Source organism: Drosophila serrata, unplaced genomic scaffold (assembly GCF_035046125.1).
Source record: "Drosophila serrata isolate PLE 108 unplaced genomic scaffold, ASM3504612v1 contig_347, whole genome shotgun sequence".
Taxonomy (NCBI): Eukaryota; Metazoa; Arthropoda; class Insecta; order Diptera; family Drosophilidae; genus Drosophila; species Drosophila serrata.
In genome coordinates, this window is record NW_028257245.1 from 1732402 (window position 1) to 1753921 (window position 21520).

Below are 21520 nucleotides of genomic sequence, written 5' to 3' on the forward strand. Positions count from 1 at the left end.
ACACATTCTATATATATATTTATATAAATAATTACTCAAACACGTATATTTTTAAAGGACATTTATCACCTGTAACTGAGAACCAAGAAGTTGTTGTTTATTTTTGCTTAGCTCTCGAAATGTTTTTTACTCGACATTTATGATGTACTCTCATTGTGTTTTTAATTTAATATACTTAATCAAAAATTTACTTTTGCAGCCTACTTACACACACAAACACACAAAACACAACACACACCACACACCACACACACACCTATCCAGATCTCACTCCACTCCATAGCACCATGTATCTCTCACTAAAGCAACAAACATATTTAACTCAAAGAAACAAAAAAGAAAAAAAAGAACCAAAAGAAACATAAAACAAGTAAACAAACACAAACGAACTCGAAACAACTACGGTAAAGATGTTTTATATACATATATTGTCTTAGTGCATCACGGTCGCCAAGTGATAGCAACAATATCATTTATTTACTTCCAGTTAGTAAAATAGGTTTTTTTATGATTTTCTGATCAGATGAAAAAAAAATCTATGCAAAAATCGAAGGGATTATCCTATGCAGCGAACACTAAAATCTACCTCCTTTACTTTCATATTCTCATCCAATCTTCCCAGACGTTGGCCGCCTCTCACCCGGCCCTCATCCCGGCGGCTACAGCCTGATGGGCATCAAGACGAGTCCCTCCTACCACAGTCCCATCGACGACAGACCCGTGATCAAGTTTGAGCCGGGCAGCGGCCTCGAGTCTGACCACAACGAGCTCGAGAGCAACCGGGCCACGCCCACCCATTGCCCGGGCCACCTGCTGCTGCCAAAGACCCAGCCACGGCACGGCAACGGCGATAATGATGATGAGAACGAAAGCAACGACGAGGACAGCATGGAGCCCTGTGACCTGCGCACGGGTCTGGCCAAAGTTCTGCTCGCCGCCGCCGCCCAGGGAAACACCTTGCCGATAGGCGCAGCCCATCATCAGCACCATCAGCACCAGCACCATCACGGCCATCATCCGCACGTCCGTGCCCTGCCGCAGCTGCTTTATCCGGCTGGGCCGAGCCAAGTACAGAGACCGGATACGCCGACACGTCGGTATAGCAGTAGCAGCGGCGGTTTAGTGGCCGGCGGCGGTTCGTCTGGCCAGGATCCGTCGAGCAGTGCAGCGGCTGTGATTGTGGCCGTGGCCGCAGCTGCCGGACTGGCGGCCAACAATACAAGTGCCTCATCCGCCGGCGGTGGAGCTTCCACCTCGGCAGCAGCGGCAGCTGCAGCGGCGGCGGCAGCAGCAGCAGCGGCAGCCGGAGGAGGATCATCGGGTGGAAACTGGACGGGAGGTTCTGGAGGAAACAGTGGCGGCGGCGGTGGCGGCGGAGGAGCCTACGCCTGCGATAGATGCGGCAATACGTACGCCCGGCCGCACAGCCTCAATCGTCATGTGCGCTTCGAGTGCGGCGTTGAGCCAAAGTTCGAGTGCCCCATTTGTCACAAGAAGTCGAAGCACAAACACAATCTCGTGCTGCACATGCGCACCCATCAACATCGATGATACGACAACAAGTGCTGCTGCAATGGCATCATCCGATGACGCCTGGCTCTCAAGCAACTGTAGTGGCTGCTGCCCGGGATCGTATCGATTGGTATCGTAAACGGGGGATCTATGTAGGGCGGGCTTTCGGGTGGGGCTTCAGTCAGAGTCGTCTCTCAAGCCCCAATCACACATACACAGTTCAGTTCAGTTCAGTTCAGTTCAGTTCAGTTCAGTTCAGTTCAGTCCAGAGCGCCGTTTATTTTTTTTATGTAATTTTCCAAATGATCTTGAAACATATAGTCGTTTTTACATATATATCTACTATATATATGTATATATATATACCAACTACACACTAACTCGTAACTATGTATATAAAGAAAACAGAAGGGAATTCTTAACAAAAATTCTAATTCTTAGACCTTATTAATACCCTTTATTTTTAGCATTCTTCCCTGATAACCAATAATTTCTTTATTTTTGTAACTTGTTTTTCGGTTTTGAATTGGCAACAGAAGTTAGAATGAAATAGGGGAAGGGATGAGGGGCGCGCGAGAGGGCCGACGCCGCCGCATGTTGCATGATGATGATGATGACGATAATGTGTAAAATCCTTAGGAAAACTCAATGATCTCAATTAACTTTTTCTTGATAAAAACAAAAACAAAACAGAAATACGGGAAAAATAGGGGAAATTTATGCATTTTATTGTAGAAGCAGCAGCAAAAAAAAAAACCTAAACATTCACATTAATTATAGTGTAATTTCTAGTGCAGGCCACACTCTCGCGCGTCGTCGTCGTCCTTCACCTGGCGAGGTTACTACGCCCAATCGCAGTCAGAGTCAAGGACGTAGAGCTTAAGTCATAAAAGGGACCCCCCGGAGAGTAGATCACATTCAATATGAAACGGGCACCAAACAACACATACAGTCGTCGTTCTTTACCTTTTTCACATTTGTTTTTAGTTTTGCTTGTTTTATTAACAAATCCAAAAGGAAAAAATGTTTGAAGTTTGCTTAGGCACACGCTCCCCCCAAAAGCCACATTACGCATAATATATATAATATTATATAACAAATTATAGTTAGTAGTTAAAAACGATCTCTATCTACTATTTTTCTAAAAAAAAAAAACAAAACAAAACAAAACCAACAATTTATTAATTTATCTTGTGCTCATTCCATGTACGTTTTTTTTTAAATTATGTTTTAATTACAATGAACCACGATATGTGATAGCGGGAATTTTAATTTGACCAAAAATGAAATCAAAATTATCGTGGCTTTGGGTTCAGGGCGTCGCCTCTACACAAAGCAGACAAAAGGTTTTAAGAAGACAAACTGAAACTGAAACTTCAACTAAAACTACAACTAAATACTACAACTAAAACAGTTATTAATTATTTCGTAGAGAAAATATTAAGCTTACAAACAAGAGCGCAGGCAGGATGTGTGAGCGAGGGGAGGTTGGAATTGGCAATGTAAACGTAGAAACGGGTTTTGGGGGAACTCGCATCGAGTCACAGTCAGAAAGGAAATATAAATTGGTATGTGATATAAAGAATATAGTCGTCATTGTAATTAATTGTAATCGTAATTGTATATGTTTTCTTATTAATTATATAATTTACATTTGTCAAAATTGAGGAAGAACGAGGTAGAAGAGAACCATTTGGAAGCAAATCCTGAGAAGGAGGAGGAGTCTTTGTTATTACAATATAATATTATTTACACACACACACACACAACACGCAACATTACACAAACACGAATTCTAAACGTTTTTTGATAATTGTTAATATACAAAAACAAAAGGAAGAGCTTAAATGTATAACAAAAACTTAACTAAAAACAATACACACTTAGGGGCGCGCGCATACCATTAATTTGTTGTCAGTTTTTAAAGTTTTGTGCCACACACAAAAAATGTGATAAAAAAAGTAAATTAAATTACAGACAACAACAATGGCACAAATCGACACAAAAAAAAAGAAACAAAAACTAAAAAAAAAAGATTAGTACGAATATATTAAATGGAGAAAAGTGTTAGACACAAAAAAACAAAATTCTTATCGGTCAGTATTCGCGAATTAGGTGAGGAAGGAAATGCTAAAATTGTAATTCGTTGTAAACTTTTGTGAAACAAATTCGATTGGTTATATATATATGCTTTGGATTCATACACTTATAATTATTATTATACATTATATATTTTAAAAATAATCGCTTTCTTGCGCTAGTCAGTTTATAGAGAGTTGTTTTTGCTTATCATTTCGGATAGAATATATCTATTTCACCATTTGTAAACGTTCGTTTTTCACATATAATCAATAATCTAATTTTTTTTCTAAGGTTGTGGTTCTTATTTATATCTATAAACGAAAAGCATAATAATTTTAATTACCATTCTAAGCGAAAACATTAAATTTTTGTTGTTGTTACAACAAGAGGAAAGCGATGGATTCATCTATTACCAAGCCTATTTTATAATTTATCAACAGCGCATGTGATGGACTCGAAATGTGAACCAAATATACAAAAGGAAGAAGGATACTTAGGGCAATCTAAGACAGAGTCCGAAATGTTGGCATAACTTTCGAGTCGAGTTATAGTTAAAATGTAAAGAGAAAGGCATGTGATAAATTTCAATATAATTTGATTAACAAACAAACAAACAAAACAATCTATCTACTAACACAAATTAATCCCTTAGAACACACCCAAGGTACAGAAACACAGGCGGAGAAAAGGGGTCAGAGGAAGGTCTCCTCGGAGAGAGGGTAGGGTGTGTGTATAGCCCATAAAAAAGTGAAATATTTTTCGAGAAATTGTACTAACACCCCACAGATAACAACTCTATTCTACTAATATGTATCCTTATTAATTAATTCTGTTAAATAAAAACAATATCAAAGAGTAAACACCCCAAAACACACACACAAAACACAAAATACACGCTAAAAAAAGTTGTAAACAAGGAGCTGTGAATGTTAAATTATATGTAAAGCAAAATATATATCTAAATATATATTAAATACGAAAACAAAACAAACATACATATAAAGGAATCGATGTGATTAATTGTGATTGAAATGAAATGAAACGAGGAGAGGTTAGGATCCTAGATCCTAGATCCTACAGAGAGGGCGAGGGTGGCAATAGGTTGGGTTTTGGTCAAGTGAAAGGCTTTCTTTTCAAACACACACGACACACACACAAAAACATAAACATAAAACATACATAATAGATACAAGAATATGCTTTAGGAAACTCTGATATGTTGTTTGCAACACTTTCTGTTTTTTTTTAGTCATTTTTTTCCATTTTGTTCTAATTTTATTTCTGGATAGAAAACTAATAATACAAAAAATGGGGAATTAAAAACATAGCACACACCATAAAGTCAAGTAAATAAAGTAGCTTTAAGTTAACAAAACAAAAGAGTAAGAGAACGGGAAAGTGAGAAATGATTGTTAATTGCTGTTAAAACGCACGCTTCACGAATAGTAAATAAATGTTGAATATGGAACGCAAAGCGCCGAGGAAATCTGAAGAAAATGTCCACAAAATGCAGAAGAAATACAAATTCGATTCGAGTTGGAACACCTTTGTACTATAGCTAAACGATAATTATACAAAATAACAAAAGATTTATATACGAAAAAGGATGAAAAATCACATTGCTTTTTGCACTGCAATTTAGAAAATAACAAATTTAAAATAGAAATCAATCTAAATATATATATTTATGAAAAATGATAAATCTAACAAAACGAAACAAACGACGACATTCAAAATGCCAGTTAGACTATGAGAAAAGTGTGCTTAAAAACTTAAAACCAATTTCATTGAAACAAAAACGAAATGTTAGAACGAATTCAGAGTACATTTAATGATGATTGTGTAATATATAAAGCCGAGAAAACGCCTTAAACAAAATTTGTAAAACTATATATTTTAAATGTTAAACGAGTAAAACGATTTAATTGTTATAAGTATAAACACAGGCAGAATCCAGAAAACCAACAAATAAAAACTAAATTTAAATATATATTGAGAAAAGAAAATGAAAATTAAAAACTTTCAAATGCATTTTGAAAACTTTCTTCTTTGCAGCAAAAAAAAATAAATAAAGAAAGCAGCTGTCACTCGTGGAATTAACATTTAAAACTTTAAACTAACATAATCTTTTCTCTTTTTCTAGGTGGACATGATATGGATATGAACTCAGTTCCGAAGGACTTAAGCCTAAACGACGAAGGACATCTTTGCGGACACCCTCGCATCATGATAATGAATGATATTGTACTGAAAAAAATATATATACATATATGATAAAATTATATAATTTAATTTGCTGTATTGTTGTAGTTTTTGAAAATCACACCAACGAGTTACTCCAACACACACCAACACTGACATTTGTTACCCCGTTACCTATTTTTCGTTTTCCTGTATATATACCTATTTATTCTAAAGCTTTTGTTTAGATAAATGCTTGAGTGGCTTTTTGTATATGTGGTGCGTACATGTGTAACTCTCCTGGGATTATTGTGTCATCCAAACGTCATGTCCATCACTGCATCCCACCACCACCATCACCATCATCGTTCATAAAACCAAACATCATCGTTCCCAGCTGCTAACTCCAGAACCCAAAGAAACTCAACAACAACAACAACAAGACTCACCAATCACCAATCCAGCGCGACATTCACCATTCAGCGTCTATTGGGTAGAAGAAAGACACTAAGTTCTCGATATTATTTTTGATTTAACTTAATTTAATTTTAAATGTGCGCTCCGTTATCAATCCACTATTAATTTTGCCTTTGGTTTTGTTCTCCTTTTATTTTGTTTCGACACCGACACCGATACCGATACCGTCATCGACACCTCAATGCTGTGTGTGTGTGTACCCGTGTATATGTTGACCACCAGCAGACATCTACCCCATCCTGGGCAGCCTTCTGGGCGTGGACACATCCTCGACGAGCGCCAATCCCGGTGCCAGTGCCAACGCCGGCGACGAATTCTATGGCTATCATCTCAACAATAACAACAACAATAACAGCACAACCATAACCCAAGTGAACACCACCGCGTCCTCCAACCATGCCTCGGCACGCGGTGGCAATCCCAGTGGCGCGGGACTGTCGCGGGATACGTTTATGCAGTGTAAGCACTGCAATCGCTACTACAAGTCCCACCAGAAGCTGCAGGAGCACGTGCGGAAGTACTGCCTGAAGCAGAAGAAGTACAAGTGCGTGTCCTGCGAGTATCGCTCGCGGCGCAAGGATCATGTGCTGCGGCACGCAAAGCGCAAGCATTGCATGCTCTACGAGCAGTCGCGCGACGACGAGGAGAGCCTGTATGTGATACGCAACGAGGATGATCTGAGCAACGAGGAGGAGGACGGCGATCCGGATGACAACGATGCGGATGCGGATGCCGATGGCGGTGGCATGGACAGCGATGTGGCGGCGGCCCTCTGCGAGATCAATTTCGATTTTGCGGGACGGGATCTGACTATAACGGCGGTGCCGGCGCTGCAGGAGAGCGAGGAGGATGACGAGGACTACGATGACGATGGCTAGGCCCAAGAATCCGGGGGAGAAGCCACAAAGAGAGAGCAGCCGCTCGCAGAGGCGTAATGTGAAATGTTTACCAAATGAAAATATACAGACAATATATAGTTGCTTGTCCAAGTAGTAGCTACCTCCAAACATCCTTGCAACCTGCAACCTGCAGCCTGCGTCCCGCAACCAATAACCTATCGCAACCTACCGTACCCGTACCCGTACCCCAACCCTTCTACCAACGTTGTGGCAGAGCTGGCCGCCCCACATTCCGTGCACCAATTTACTTAACAAACTCTAAGCCTCTTTTATACCTTTAATTTCTCTGAGCGCATTCCGTTTTTTACAACTCTTTTCTTTCCCGTCTTTATGTTTTGAGTTATGTCTAAGTTAGATGCAACCGGTCAAAGACCAATTTAATTATTTATACAAATACGTACAGACACAGATTCAGATTTATACTATATTTGTTGTTTAGTGGTTGGTGTTCTCTCAAAACTCAAATATTCTTGCCAGCAATCAAAGACTTAAAGCGCCATTAGTTTGCCACGTTTTTCAAACAAACAAAAACACACAAAAATACACCTACATACATATATATTCCTCAGTTATACATTTAATAATTCGATATACCTACATTTACCTACCTGTAATTATATAGTGTTCTTGGTGTTCTATATAGAAGCAAAGCGAAGCGAGAATTTGTGTACATTTTTCTATTCTATAACTTTGTAAATGCAAGAAGCGATTAAGAATAAAGGATACGAATCATATATATATACATACATATATATGCGTAAAAGCAAATAAAAACAAACAAAACCAAGTCCAAGTTTATAAATCCCATCACATCACCAAAAAAAAAAAAAAAAAACAAATCCCCCCAAGACGGCCCCGCAGCTCACAAACACACTTGTTTAAAATGCTTACAAGTAAATATTTTATATATTTTTGAGTTACTCATCCAAGCGGATGACTGACCAGAATCTCTCTCTTCTCTTTTCCCCGCCTTCTTGCAGATGGCTACTGGACAATCCTGGAAACGGTGCCCTACTCGATCGCCAGTGCCGTACCCACCACGGCCACTACGCTGAGCAACGGTGGCCATGGCAATAATGGATCGTCAGGACTGTTGACAAGTGCTACTGTGGTGGTCGAGCTGCCGCCCGATGATCTGGGCAATCCGGTGGGCAATATCCAGTACACCATACCGGCGCTCACCAAGAATGCCACAACAAACACAAACACCACCAGCTTGCTGCACAAGCCGCAGGCCACCACCATTCAGATTGTGAAGCAGCAGCAGCAGCAGCACCAGCATCCGCAGCAGCCGCATCGCCAGCAATTGACCATCCAGCATCCTCCGCGGCAGGAGTACATCAAGATAGACACCTCACGGCTGGAGGATAAGATGCTGCTGCGCGATGTAATGCAGTATGGAGCCACTAGCATTGCCATGGCGCCGCAGAGTGCCCACAGCACCACCACTTGTGTGGTGTCCAGCCACGAATCCGGTCTGCTTCTGACCGATGCCGATGAGGCCGAACGGGAGCTGGAACTGGAGGCCATGAAGGGCAATGATCATCAGCAGATCGATGATGATGACGAAGACCATCATCATCTGCTCGACGACGAGGGCTATGTGGTGGAGAAAATACCCATCGATGAGGATCAGCCGGAGAAGTTGTATATAAACGGATTGTCGAGTGCAACGACGATGCACAGCAGCAGCAACAACAACGCGGCACACACCACCATGACACTGCATCAGCAGCAGGTGACCACCAGTGATTATCCGCTGGATGACTGCAAGTACGCGTGCAATGTGTGCGGCAAGACGTACAAGATCAAGGGATCGCTGAAGCGGCACAAGAACTACGAATGCGGCGTGGAGCCGAATCTCAAGTGTCCCCATTGTCCGCACAAGTGCAAGTACAAGTCGGATTTGCGCAAGCATATGAATCAGAAGCATGCCGATTCTGGGGACCCCCTGGTTCTGGGACATTAGGTCGATTGACATTAACTTAACCCTAAGATGGTAGTCTATATATATCTCTGTTTAGCAGTTGTTGTTGTGATGTATGTTCCATACCTTAGGTTTTACTCGGAAATCTCTGGAGATTTAAGAGCTCTCTTGATTAAAACCTTGACACCTTACTTCAGTCCATAGATTGTTATTATCTGCATAATTCCTTTGTATATATCTGGACCCTTATCCTTCTCAACGGTTTCTGAATCTCTGGAGATGACAGTAAACTGTTTGTAATATAGCCAAAGTTATGATCTCAATTGAATAATCATAGATATACTAAGCCGTCATATGAAGTTCTAGTTGAATTGCTCAAACAGTAGACTCAAACCCAATTTCGAATCAGCTCAAGTCAAGTGTGTAAGTCTAAGTATTTTAAACTCCAAACATTATACAAGCCCTAGTGAACGTTTTAACCCCCAAAAAGTAATAATAATTAATAAATAAATAAATGTTTACAATCGAAACCAAGGCCAGTAATTATTGAGTTCGTTGCAAAAGTCCCGATATAAAACAAAATCACTAACATGATTCTCTTTTCTCTAGGACGACGAATCCGAGGAACCGGAAGGAACTAACGTTGGAGGAGATGATGCCGGACTGGACCAGCCAAGAAAGGTCTATAAATTTAACTTGACTCTCTCTCTCTCTCTCGCTTAGCATAAGTAGTCCAATCAATCATATATCAGCCAATAAAAATGTCAAACTGAAACGAATTTGTTGTATTCATCGTCACCCACGAGATCACCTCAATACCTAGCCCCTCTCCCTGTAATCCGTGTGTGACTAGAGCTATAGAGCCCGTGTCTGTGACTGTGACTGTGACTGTGTTTTGGAAGCTAGCCTAAATCCAACCGCATTCCGTTTCTGTTTCTTCTCTCCCCGCCTGTCCAGCAGATTTCGTGCGTCACGGCCCCAAGAACCAGCTGCTGTGCCAATGTGGACGCTACTACAACACCCTGAGCCGCCTGATGCTGCACCAGCGGGAGGAGTGCCAGGACTTTAAGCGCTTTCAATGCGACTTCTGCCTCAAGTGGTTCAAGCGGCGATCCCATCTCAATCGCCACAAAAAGCTGCACGACGCGGAGCTCTTTCTGGAGCCGGTGCACCAGAGCAAGCAAAGGCCGAGGGCTAAGGCCAAAGGCGGTGCCAATACCAATGCCAAGACCAACGAAGAGGACGATGATGGCCTGGACACCGAAGCACCAGCCATTGATCTAGATCCGGATATTTTGTATACATCTGAAATCAAAGTGGAGACAGAAGAGGAGGAGTTCATTTAAGTTTCTGTTACCCGAATATTATTATTATTATTATACCAATACACTAGACCAGTTCTCGTTGATGCCAAAAAAGAGCCGAAAAAATACTGAAGTTTTGTAAATAAATAGAAGAGGATAACAAGAGAAAATCTTATCCTGTCGAAATCCAAGTCTTACCTTTTTACTCAAAATGTTACCATTTATTTTAATTCATTTTCTTCATCGATTTTAAATTTGTAAATATGTATGAATGCGTCTGAATGTGCACTGTGCCGAATATTTATTTGTTTATTTTTTTTTTTACTCCGTTTTTATGATTTGTATTTTTATTTTGATTTCCGTTGGTCTATTCTGTCGTTGCAGGGCACAGCGTTATGGATCTAAAGTACAACCTCCGCACCCATGAGCCCAGCCAGGACTATCCCAGCGGTTCCAAGCCGAAGGTAAACGTAATTGGAGTTGGACTCAGACAGGATCGCAAGTCTGGAAATCCCCCAACACCTGAAGCACCTGCCGCCGTGGAGCAGAAAAGCGAGAACGAGGAGCCATTGGATAACTCCAGCGATACCAGCCTCAAGAAGACCCTGGCCAGCTCGGACGCCATGATAGCCCTGCAGCAGCTGGCCTCCATATCGACGGCGCGGTCATTGCAGCATCTCGTGCAGAATATGAGCAACATTGACACCAGCAGCCTGGTTCCGGGCAGGAAGCATACGCGTCAAGCGCTTGCCAAGCGCTCGCCCACCTACGAGTCCAACCGGTGTCCACTGTGCTCCCGCACCTATCGCTCCCAGGCCTCCCTCAACGAGCACATGCGTAAGGAGCACTCGGTGCTCATCTAGTTAAGCCTTCGTCCTGGATTCCAAACCCACACACCCTTCGAGATGGTCTTAATTTCATCTATCATGACTACTTGATGATACATTGAGTTGAAAATACAGTAGATATTCGCATCAAAACAAGTATTTCCTATTAAATATTGAGTGTAATTGTGCAAAATTCAAACAGAAACACAGCTAAAATAATGATATCAGTCATTTTTACCAAATTTTGAAATGAAGACCAAAAAATATATATAGAATTTTTGTTCTATAATTCACTAATCAACACTTTTCTAAGAACGTACCTACAATTAAGTTGGTATAATGGCCAAGATATAAAGTACTCGCCTAATGGTTAAGATTTGTCTGCTTTGTCAAGCATTTATTGGTCTTTGAGTATAAATAATTAACTAGGTTATTATATAGAAGAGGTTAGCCGGATTTAAATTGTCCCAATTGATTAAACAAGGTCCAATTTAAGACTTTTTATACTTATTGCTAATAAACAAACAAAATAAATAAATCTTATAATATGGTACTTTGTGGTAACATGTACTTGAAATTGTTGTTCAATCTAATTTAGTTTATTTATTTTTTTTTAATTATTGTACGTTTTCATTTGAGCTAAGGTTGGTAGCCTTGTTAAGTTATTCCATTTTTTTACTACATTTTTGTTTCATGCTTTATTTCAGTTTTCGTATTTAAAGTTATCTGCGAACAACTATTTATGTTTCTTAAGGTTAGTATCTTATTTTTTGTATTTAAAATATTTTTATTTTATTTAATGTTTCGTTTTTCGTTTCTTTTTTATATTTTCAGTTAATCTGTTAATTGGCAAAAGTGTTTCAGACAAAAGGATGCTTATGACCAGGCAAGTACAACAAATCTTTTCATTTTTTTCCCCTTTACAAATTGCATTTGGACTCAGATTTCCTGAGAGAGATACAGGATTGCTGCTAATCCTTTAACCAAACAGGTTTTCGGATAACAATAGCACTGGTTGTCCTTGAATTTGGCATGGCAGTGCGAAAAGGAAACCACAAACTAACTGTACTCTATAGAGAGATACAAACCCAGAGAGAGAAAGAGAGAAAGAGACTTGTATCCCTCGGATACCTCACAGAGTTCTAGCTTCTCTTTCACCCACACACACTAAAATGCATTTGAAAAACATTTGCGCACACATAAATCAGGATATCTGTTTGTGTATTTTGAGTTTTTCTAAAAATAAGTTCGACCCGCGTCCGTCTGCCTGCCTGCCTGCTTTGTATCTCTAAGCCTGGGCTGTGTGTATCTGTATCTGAGTATCTGAGTATCTGAGTGCGGCTTTCGCAGTCGGGCGGGCTTCCCACGTGATTTTCCTCGATTTTCTCGAATTCCCTATTTAGCCTGCCCCATTATCCCTATCGGTGTCTCCTTTTGGGCTTTACCTTCGCAAAGCCAGGATACACACAAGTTTCAAGGGCTGGTTTCGAAGCTATTTGTGTGGGTAAATTCCCGGAAAATCGTCGGCAGAGGACCTTGATGCATCAGATAGTAAATGTGCGTCTGGCTGTGTTTACAGATATTTCCAAAAAGGAAACGCATTCGAAGCTGACGACGGCTCTGGGACATACCTAAGCTGGCACAGTCGTCCTGAGGAGTTACAGAAAATTCTGGAAAATTATATATGTATGGATTTAATGACCCATTTCCTAGTCGTATAATACTGAAGATTTTGGAACTTTAACCTTTAATTATTAGATAGTAAATTAATTGACTAAATATTTAAGAGAGCGCGTGATCTAATTTCCCAATTTATAAGAGAGCGAACGATTTGCAGGGGGTCCAATTGAGACTTTTCTTTGATTTTGTTAAAATCGAATCCTTGGGTATCCTTTAGGTAAAGCGAGAACTTAGCAAGCTCTGCTTACTAGTTTGGAGTTTTAGACCATTTACCTAAAATACAGATCAATTTAAAATCCTAAACATTCCACAAAAATAATACATTACATGAAAGGAAACTAACTTTGTGAAACCTAAGTTAATATACATTTGCAGTTTGCAATTGAATTATAGAAACGAATCGGAAATCGATCAAAAAAGTTGAATTCTTTAAATCCATATTTTAATATAATAATTTATTTGACCAATCAAAAGTCAAAACTAGGCAAAAAAAAAAAAATTAATTCGCTTTCTTTTGTTGGTTGTTGTTATAGTAATACATTAAGATTCAATTTAGTTAAAAAAAAATAAATTTTTGAAAAATTATTAAATTTAAAAAAAGGTAAATTTAATAAATTTCATTTCATTTCTGTCGGAGAGGGCTTAATTGAATCTGCTTTTTATGCTGATGAAGAATATATATTATTTATAGGATCGGAAATAACTCCTTCACAGTGTTACAAGCTTCTGATTAAAATTATAATACCCTGCAAGAGTAGCCAAGTTTCAAATATTTTGGCATACTCTACTTCCTGACTTTGGACCTTGAAAATAAAGAACTGAAGTTAAAATCTTATAGTAAATAAATAAATTAATAACTTTATGACTCACAAAACTTTACCTAAAATAATTGTATAGTTTCCCTAGTTCTTAAATTAAAATAAAGTCCTTAAATCAGGTGGCTTACTTAAATAAATAAATTAAAATCCTTAAATCTGGCGGCTATATTTATATTATATTAAGAGACTATTAACTTCGGCTTAATAATTTTTTTAAACCAGTCAAAACCTGAACTTTACTCAGGAAATTTAAAATGAAATCAGAAGTACTTTAAAATAATAAATAGCTCTTCATCAAAATTTCAAGAGAATGTGATTAAATTTAGACTCCCTTAACTTTTCCACTGCTGACCTTCAAAATATAGCAACATGTACTATTTGGAACAGATGCACTAGATGAAGGAATAGGAAAAATAAACAAGGAAAACACCACCGGAAGCTGGCTGAAGAGTATTTCTGTTTAAAATGCTTTGAAAATGCATCTAGTTTTCTCTCCACATACACACACACACATACTCTCGCTCAAGCGAGCTGCCTCTCAGAGAAAGTTTTCCCCAGTTGCAGTTTTCCACAAATAGAAAGAGAGGGCAGGACCAATAACAATAACAACAACTGTTGAGTTAGGTAGAAAAACCCAAAAATAAATCAAGGATCGGATCGGATCCTAACCGAAAAGCAGGCAAAACTGCACTTGCTGTGCAACAGATACACAGCGCACAGGCACACAGATACTCACCCATACAGTCATATCGGGAAACAGGCGACGCAGCTGCGCCTGCGTTTAGGGATTTAGGACTCTCGGCTTCGTGCTTCGGGGAAAATAGAAAATTTGTAAGCTAGAGCCAGCGCCGACAGTGCATTTTCGATTGTGTTGCCGAGCGGACGCTTTTCTTTCGCGTGGGCGGAGTGCTAATTAAGCTGGAATTAAGCTTGGAAAAGCGTGAAAAATTTAAATAAAATATATAAAATTAGCAAAAAGCTCTTCGCCCACAGCTTAAGCAGAAGAGATAAAGCCAAGCAACCTTGCACTCTATTAAAAGTAATCTAAATAGTGACAAATAACTAATTAAAATTCTGGTTTATTTTTCAGGTTACCAAGGATCCTTCAGTGCTTAAATAGTGATGCAATCTTAAATAATTCCAGCACTTAGCTAACCTATTCTTCTCTGTTTTCCAGATGCTTCGACAGGTAATGAGTTGCATTTTAAAATGGTTTTGGTTCATAAAAAAAAACTCACTCATTACATATAAAACCACCAACACACCATTATCATCATCATCACCACCATTATCATCAGCAACATCATTCAACACACAAAAAAATACAATGTTTTCATTTGCCGCTGCTATAAAAGTTTATTTTATTTATGCCGAAATTATGTGATTACCAAAATTAATAAAACTTATAATAACGTGTACTTTTTATTTGTTTAATTCCATAAAAAAAAGAAAAGACAAAAAACGAAACTGATCTGTGTTTTCCTTAATTATTTATTTGTATTTGTAGTGTTACCTGTAGTTTAATGCATGCTTCTTCATATAACTTTTTATTATTATTGTTTTTGTCTGCTTAATCCCAGCTAGCCAGGAGTTTTAACTTGCTTTTTCATTTGTGTCACTGCAGCAGCTCATCCAAAGCTTATATCAAAGGACCAATTCGGTGAAGAAAAATACAAAAAACTAATCCATATCTATGCTTCCGTTAACAGACTTGAGCAGGAAGGAGAACACGGCTCCGGATGTGGTGGCCGCCACTCAGCTCCATCGCTCCATTCAGCACAGCCTTCTTCAAAGCAAGCTACAAGAAGTACAGCGTAGCCATGTGGCAGGATCACGCCGCAAGCGCCTCTCCGTTTCGGAGGTGTCCGACATGCTCTTCGAGTTCTACAAGACCAAGTCCGCCAAGGTGCCCAAGCAGCAGCAACACCAGCCAATGGACCGTCAGGTGTCTCCCACCTCCGGCGAGATATTGGAGCCGTCGACCATTGCTGCCATCGCCGTGTACGGCTCGGCCTCCGAGACGGCCTCAAAAAACTTGAATGCTGATGAAATGACGCGCACACAGAACACCACCCAAACGGTGGGCGCTGCCGCTGGCGCTGTCGCCTCATTTCATCCACGGCCTAATTACACCCTGAAGGCAGCGGCGTCGACACCCATGGTGAAGGCTATACCCACCTCGGTGCTGGTGGCCAATAGCTCGGTGGTGCCTCCCCCGGTTGTTCCGTCGGTGGTTCCCAGCCCAAAGCCTCAGGCAGCCGTCATTGCGGAGGCTCTGATGCGAAACGGCCTACACAGCTTCCAGCAGCAGCTGCGGGCCCAGGAGATCCTTCGCCAGCAGACTCCGCATCGTCGGGTTAAGGAGGAGAACGATCCGTCAAAGATGGGCGAAATCACGCCCACCAAAATATTGGAAAACCTCTTGCGAAAGCAGCAAGAGCGTGACTTCCGCCATTCGGAGTGCGAGAACGAGCCGGGATCCTCGACTGAGGACGAAGAAGAAGGACGCTTTCATGCCTTTGATGATATCCACCTCATGGAGCAGGGTGGCGCCGGTCACAAGTTTGGTAACAACACTATAAGCTTCTTTAATGCCAACACTCATGGAGGCTCGACGAGCTCCATTCTCGACGCCCAGACCCAGGCCTTCCGCAATCTGGAATTTACACTGAGCGACTATGGCGGCAGCAGCAGCAACGGTAGCACCACCAGCCCCAATGGCATCGGTCTGGACGGAGAGCCGGTGTACGAGTGCCGCCACTGCGGCAAGAAGTATCGCTGGAAGTCCACGTTGCGCCGCCACGAGAACGTCGAGTGCGGTGGCAAGGAGCCGTCCCATCAGTGTCCCTACTGCCCGTACAAGTCCAAGCAGCGGGGCAACCTCGGCGTCCATGTCCGCAAGCACCACACCGATCTGCCCCAGCTGCCCAGCAAGCGGCGCTCCAAATACTCCATGAAGGGCGAGAATGGAATGAGTGGTGGATCCATGTCGGACGACTCGCAGGGCAAGCTGATCATCGACTGCAAAAATGAGGGCAAGCTGTTTATCGACTGCAACAGTGAGGGCACCTGAAAGGCTCCAGTTCCGACTCTGAATTCGATACCAAATAATATTACTGACTATATATGTTTGTGGGGACCAAGTGAAGCTTCCAATTAATTATAGATTTTATTCGGGAGGAGGAGAGACAGCGAGCCATGTTCGTCGATTTGTTGTGTGTCATCTGATTTATATCAACTTGCTAGCATATTATTTCTTGTCATTCATCATGTGTCATCCCAAATATTTAATGTTTACTTTGTATAAACTTATGTAGCATCTAAGCAATTGTAAACCAATCTAATCAAAGCAAATAATCAAATTAGTCTTAAGAAATCGCATCCCATATTTCGAACGAAGCGTATATCTCAAACGAAAAACGCTCTCTACCCCGATTATTATGATATTATATGATTGACGATTGATTACACAATTATTTACACAATTTTATATACTTAAGAGCTTATGTGCCGCACTCAAATATTATTTTTTAGGCCATATTATTGATTAAGAGATTAAACGCAATACGCTGCTGTCCAGAAATCAAAAAGTATTCTCTTAGGGCTTGCCATGCGCACATTTCCAGAAAAACATATTCTTTGGCATCTTGCCCAAAAACTTTTGCATTTAACCCTACTCGATCTCTTAACTGGACATGATCCCAGCTTGGTTAATAATGCCATTTGTACTGATTGAACTCTACGACTGAATAAGAGACACTTTGGATATTTGTATTGGACTATCCGAGCCCTTACCCTAAAGACATTCGCTTCATATATTTATGGACTGTTAAGACTGAGATTTGTATCTTAAAAATTATATACCTACAAAACCAAAAAACACAAAAAAAAAAAAAAACAAGAAAAGACTTTGGAACACCACAAATACGATTCCCAAACCAAAAACCAAACATATTTTATCCTCAAATGTTTTTAACTGATATATATTAATGTTTTGTATTTTAACTATAAGCCTTTGTGCCGCCATTTCGAGTCGCTTAAGACTTGTATCGATTATGATTGTAATTTCCAACTGCAAACACAAGACACGATTACGAACTGTAGGGCAGTGTGACTGCTGCTAGAACTAAGACATGCTTTTATAATGAACTTTTCATACATCAATGTTTACATACATTTTAAATAAAACAAAACACATCACAATACTTTGTATCTTTTATAAATAAACGTGTATACTTTTTATTATTATTTTTAGGCGCAAGAGACTTTGTACTATGAGTGTGAGTCGGACTGCGTTAACAAATACTTTTGAAATTTGATTCTGATAACAGGAGATTGCAATATGACTGTGCGGAGTGATGATTACATAACATTAAAAAGCTATCAAACACCGTAAAAGAATTTTGTAAGAAAATGCAGCTTCGCGGAATTAGTTTCTCTGTTCCCCTGATGGCTGTTGTCTATCTGCACAAGTATGGTCCTTTTAGTAACTGGCCGAATTTAGTAGCTTAGTAGGAGCAGCCAATGGCCACAGTCAGAAAGTCCTCAAAGCCAATGGTGATGGTGCCATTCTGCTGAGTATCGCGCTGCCTGAAGGCCTCCGTGAAACGCTGTACTTGCACGCAAAGCACTATAAACTGGTCCACCGACACCTCCTTGTGGGTCTGCGGATCGCTCTTCTTCACCAGGAAGTTGATGAACTCGGGCGAGAAACGGAAGCCCATTTGAGTGAAAGCTATGGGAATATATTTAAGAATTAATTGAGTCATCTTTGTAAAATTCAATAAACTTACTGGCTTAAACACTAAAAGTAAATCCTAGCTTTATAATAAAAAAAATTATATAAAAGTTAAAAAGATGAGGTGTAAACAACTTTTATAATTTGAGGGCACTCTGTACCAATTCGTAGCACTGTGATTCATGTATTGTTTATACACAAATTTGTTGATAACAGTGAGTCAGATAATTGTTTTCACTATAAAAACTAGATGAGTGTTATAATTTAGACCTGATATCTGCCATGTTAGATTACGATTTTGTTAGGATAAACCATTTTTATAGGTAGTATACAATTTAAAGTTTATATGATTGCTTAATCATACAACTGCTTACGATAGATTTAAAGATTTTTTAAGATTTTCGTAAAGATGTATTGAGAACTATTAGCGTGAATGACCAAATTGCTAGAGTATACAAACTTCGGATTGCCCTAGTGAGCTACATATATTGCTACGTTTTATTGATTTAATTTATTTAACTTAATATACAAGTGAATCGTTTTAATTTCTTAGCACATGAAGTTGAAGTTTATGTACATGCTTTAAACGAACCATTAAAGATTGCAATTGGATCATGGTACTAAATTTAAAAAGGATCATAATTAAAACAAAAATGCATTAGGTTTAATAAGAAAAGCTGTTGTTACTGATAAAGAATATAAAACGAGAACGGCTCTTTTACAATGTTGCAAACTTTTGGCCAAAATTATAACACCTTGCTAGGTCATAAAGATAGGTTTGTATCATGATCTAGGTAAAACATACCCTGGGTCAGCTCATGCTCCTCGATGTGACCGGAGGCGTCCTGATCGTAGGTCTTGAAGACCTGTAGCCACTGGTTAATATAGTTGTAGAGCTTCTCGAACTCATAAACGTCGATGGTGCCACTGGCGTCGTTGTCGAACATGCCTGTTTGGAGCAGAATCAAAAGTAGCGATAAAATCAGCATAAATCTCAGAGTAAACAAAAGAGATAGTATAGTGTCTGGCGGCGCCCCAAGGTGATCTAAACAAATATGTACGTGTCCGTCTGAGCTGTCCAAAAACTGGGGGGCGGCAAGGCAAATAAGTTTTTATGTATTCAGGCGGAAGACAAGAAGTCCCTGCCCTTTGACGTCACTGCTTCTGCTGGGGGAGCACCTATGGGTATTTCAATAAGACGTGCTTACTTATCATCAGCTTGCAGGCGTTGTCCGAGAAGTGGTCGCCACGCCCATTGACCAGAGCAGCCTGCAGCTCGGATGCATTAATCTTGCCGGATCGATCGCGATCCACCATTGCGAACCATTGCTGCGCCTGTGGCGAGACCTGAGCATTCTGCGGCGGAAATGCTCCGGGGGGAGCTGCATAGCCGGCACCGGGCTGAGCATAGGGGTTGTAACCTTGACCCTGTGGAAGGAAAAGTGTTAATCCTGACATTTATAATACTTTCTGGTTTTTAAACACCCACATAAGACATTTTTGTCACGAGCTGGAATTAACTTTAATTAAACACAAAACAATAGAGCAGCAAGAATATCGATGTTACTATCGATGTAAATGGTTTTAGTATCGATACTACCAATATTTAAAAACTATAAGCATACAATTTTAAAGGCAGGTAAATGCATATGAGCTTTTCATTCTTAAAAGCTGTCATTGCTACGGTGATACCTTTGATAAATTAGACAACAATGTTTTAAATCAACAGAACTATGCCGTTGTGTGCTATTCGTCGACCATAAAGAAGCCTTTAAAAACTTGTCTTAACTTTATTAGAATGTGGTTTGAAACTTTGCTGAACATATACGTAGTCAAGTTAAAGACGTTGCACAACACTAATTATCGGAAGCCCAACTACCAAGAGTGACATCGATATCGATATCTAAAAACCGGCATAAACAAGGAAAGCAACTAAAAGGCAAAAATGGCAAATTTTGTGAATATGGACATTTTCTCGAACTATCAGAAGTATATAGACAATGAGCAGGAGTTGCGAGAGGTAGGATATACCCCAAATAACAGCAACAGTCTGTGAAACCTCAAACTTTCAGAACATTCGCATCGTGGTGCGCGAGATTGAGCAGCTGGCAAAGGAAGCGCAAATTAAGCTGCAGATAATTCACAGCGATTTAAGCCAGAGTGAGTTACATTTCTGAGTTGTCAGTTAGTCACTTGACTTATTATGTGGGGTTGCCTAAATTTATAGTTAGTGGAGCTTGTGGCTTGGCCCGCAAGCAGATCGAAGCCTGCTCCGAGAAGTACCAGAAATTGGCCGGCTTGGTGCCACCAGGGCAGTACTACAGGTGAGCAGTGCGAAATATCCATGGTAGGCGTCTAATGATCCACTTTCTACAGATACTCTGATCACTGGACTTACATTACTCAGCGACTGATCTTTCTCATTGCCTTGGTCATATACCTGGAGGCGGGCTTCCTGGTAACGCGCGAAACTGTGGCTGAAATGTTAGGCTGTGAGTGGCAACAGCCTCCGTTTTAGATAAATTAATTAAATGAATATTGATTACAATTGCAGTGAAAACCAACCAGGCCGACGGTTTCCACTTGGATGTCGAAGACTATCTACTGGGAATCCTGCAGTTGGCTTCGGAGCTCTCGCGCTTTGCCACCAACTCCGTGACCATGGGCGACTACGAGCGTCCTCTAAACATCTCGCACTTCATTGGAGACCTGAACACAGGCTTCCGCCTATTGAACCTCAAAAACGATGGCCTGCGCAAGCGCTTCGATGCTCTGAAGTATGATGTGAAGAAGATCGAGGAGGTTGTCTACGATGTGAGCATACGCGGACTGTCTAACAAGGAGAAGGAGCAGCAGCCAGAGGAGTAGGCTACTCCCAAGCTAGAATAGAGCTAAGAATCAGTTTACTTAAGACCTTAGTTACGATGTAAGAAGCAAATATTCCATTTGAAGTAGCCTTTTATATATTTCGTAAATATATTTCTCAGTCGATCAAGCGAAACAAAAGTATTTGGTTTTGACACGCTGTTTGACTTGATTATGAAATTCGACATGCACTGGCAAGTTTGATTGTTT

At 40.2% G+C, this 21520-nt stretch overlaps 5 protein-coding genes and 1 pseudogene across 17 annotated transcripts in view; 5 read left to right on the plus strand and 1 right to left on the minus strand.

Annotated features, from left to right (window-relative positions):
* Window positions 1–7934, plus strand: part of LOC110189496 (longitudinals lacking protein, isoforms A/B/D/L) — a 57018-nt gene extending 49084 nt beyond the window's left edge. For 4 of the 10 annotated variants that reach the window (XM_020959596.2, XM_086838361.1, XM_086838359.1 and 1 more), the window contains exon 6: window positions 6478–7934. In XM_020959596.2, coding sequence (XP_020815255.1) covers window positions 6478–7130 — 653 coding nt within the window. In that variant the 3' untranslated portion in view covers window positions 7131–7934. Of the gene's footprint in view, window positions 1–622; window positions 5614–6474 lie in introns of those variants that run through there. The other 6 variants (XM_086838358.1, XM_086838356.1, XM_086838357.1 and 3 more) reach the window with 2 other exon arrangements.
* Window positions 7935–7993: 59 nt separating this feature from the next.
* Window positions 7994–9608, plus strand: LOC110189497 (longitudinals lacking protein, isoforms N/O/W/X/Y-like). Its single transcript, XM_020959602.2, has 2 exons — window positions 7994–8044; window positions 8132–9608. The coding sequence occupies exons 1-2, from the start codon at window positions 8035–8037 to the stop codon at window positions 9118–9120; spliced, it is 999 nt and encodes a 332-aa protein (XP_020815261.1). The 5' UTR covers window positions 7994–8034; the 3' UTR covers window positions 9121–9608.
* LOC147642831 (longitudinals lacking protein, isoforms N/O/W/X/Y pseudogene) lies at window positions 9371–10573 on the plus strand (annotated as a pseudogene). Of its 2 annotated transcripts, XR_015272885.1 has the most exons (3): window positions 9371–9501; window positions 9688–9759; window positions 10039–10573. The product of XR_015272885.1 is annotated as a longitudinals lacking protein, isoforms N/O/W/X/Y pseudogene, transcript variant X1 (transcript). The 2 variants fall into 2 exon arrangements; XR_015272886.1 differs by lacking the exon at window positions 9371–9501 and having other exon boundaries at window positions 9675–9759; window positions 10036–10573.
* Window positions 10574–10766: 193 nt separating this feature from the next.
* Window positions 10767–17912, plus strand: pre-lola-G (zinc finger protein pre-lola-G). Of its 2 annotated transcripts, XM_086838379.1 has the most exons (4): window positions 10767–11963; window positions 12044–12095; window positions 14798–14896; window positions 15417–17912. In XM_086838379.1, exon 4 carries the CDS (start codon window positions 15578–15580, stop codon window positions 16778–16780), a length of 1203 nt encoding a protein of 400 aa, XP_086694505.1. In that variant the 5' UTR covers window positions 10767–11963; window positions 12044–12095; window positions 14798–14896; window positions 15417–15577; the 3' UTR covers window positions 16781–17912. The 2 variants fall into 2 exon arrangements, with proteins under 2 accessions (XP_086694505.1, XP_086694506.1); XM_086838380.1 differs by lacking the exons at window positions 10767–11963; window positions 12044–12095 and having other exon boundaries at window positions 14788–14896.
* A 1-nt stretch (window position 17913) lies between these two features.
* On the minus strand, window positions 17914–20074 carry Pef (penta-EF-hand domain containing protein peflin). The gene is made up of 4 exons (XM_020959603.2): window positions 19935–20074; window positions 19654–19873; window positions 19251–19394; window positions 17914–18442 (listed from the first exon to the last, which is right to left on the minus strand). Exons 1-4 carry the CDS (start codon window positions 19941–19943, stop codon window positions 18216–18218), a joined length of 600 nt encoding a protein of 199 aa, XP_020815262.2. The 5' UTR covers window positions 19944–20074; the 3' UTR covers window positions 17914–18215.
* Window positions 20075–20278: 204 nt separating this feature from the next.
* On the plus strand, window positions 20279–21451 carry trsn (translin). Its single transcript, XM_020959274.2, has 5 exons — window positions 20279–20465; window positions 20518–20605; window positions 20673–20769; window positions 20822–20937; window positions 21000–21451. The coding sequence occupies exons 1-5, from the start codon at window positions 20391–20393 to the stop codon at window positions 21311–21313; spliced, it is 690 nt and encodes a 229-aa protein (XP_020814933.1). The 5' UTR covers window positions 20279–20390; the 3' UTR covers window positions 21314–21451.
* Window positions 21452–21520: the final 69 nt, after the last annotated feature.

Excerpts from the sequence above, each read along its gene's own strand:
- pre-lola-G (XM_086838379.1), top strand. The coding sequence starts at position 15,578 with ATGCTCTTCGAGTTCTACAAGACCAAGTCCGCCAAGGTGCCCAAGCAG.
- Pef (XM_020959603.2), bottom strand. Across the intron at positions 19,395-19,653 it reads CGCCTGCAAGCTGATGATAA|GCATGTTCGACAACGACGCC; the intron begins GTAAGCACGTCT and ends TGCTCCAAACAG. Across the intron at positions 18,443-19,250 it reads GGAGCATGAGCTGACCCAGG|CTTTCACTCAAATGGGCTTC; the intron begins GTATGTTTTACC and ends ATATTCCCATAG.
- trsn (XM_020959274.2), top strand. The coding sequence starts at position 20,391 with ATGGCAAATTTTGTGAATATGGACATTTTCTCGAACTATCAGAAGTAT. Across the intron at positions 20,770-20,821 it reads CCACCAGGGCAGTACTACAG|ATACTCTGATCACTGGACTT; the intron begins GTGAGCAGTGCG and ends CACTTTCTACAG. Across the intron at positions 20,938-20,999 it reads TGTGGCTGAAATGTTAGGCT|TGAAAACCAACCAGGCCGAC; the intron begins GTGAGTGGCAAC and ends TTACAATTGCAG.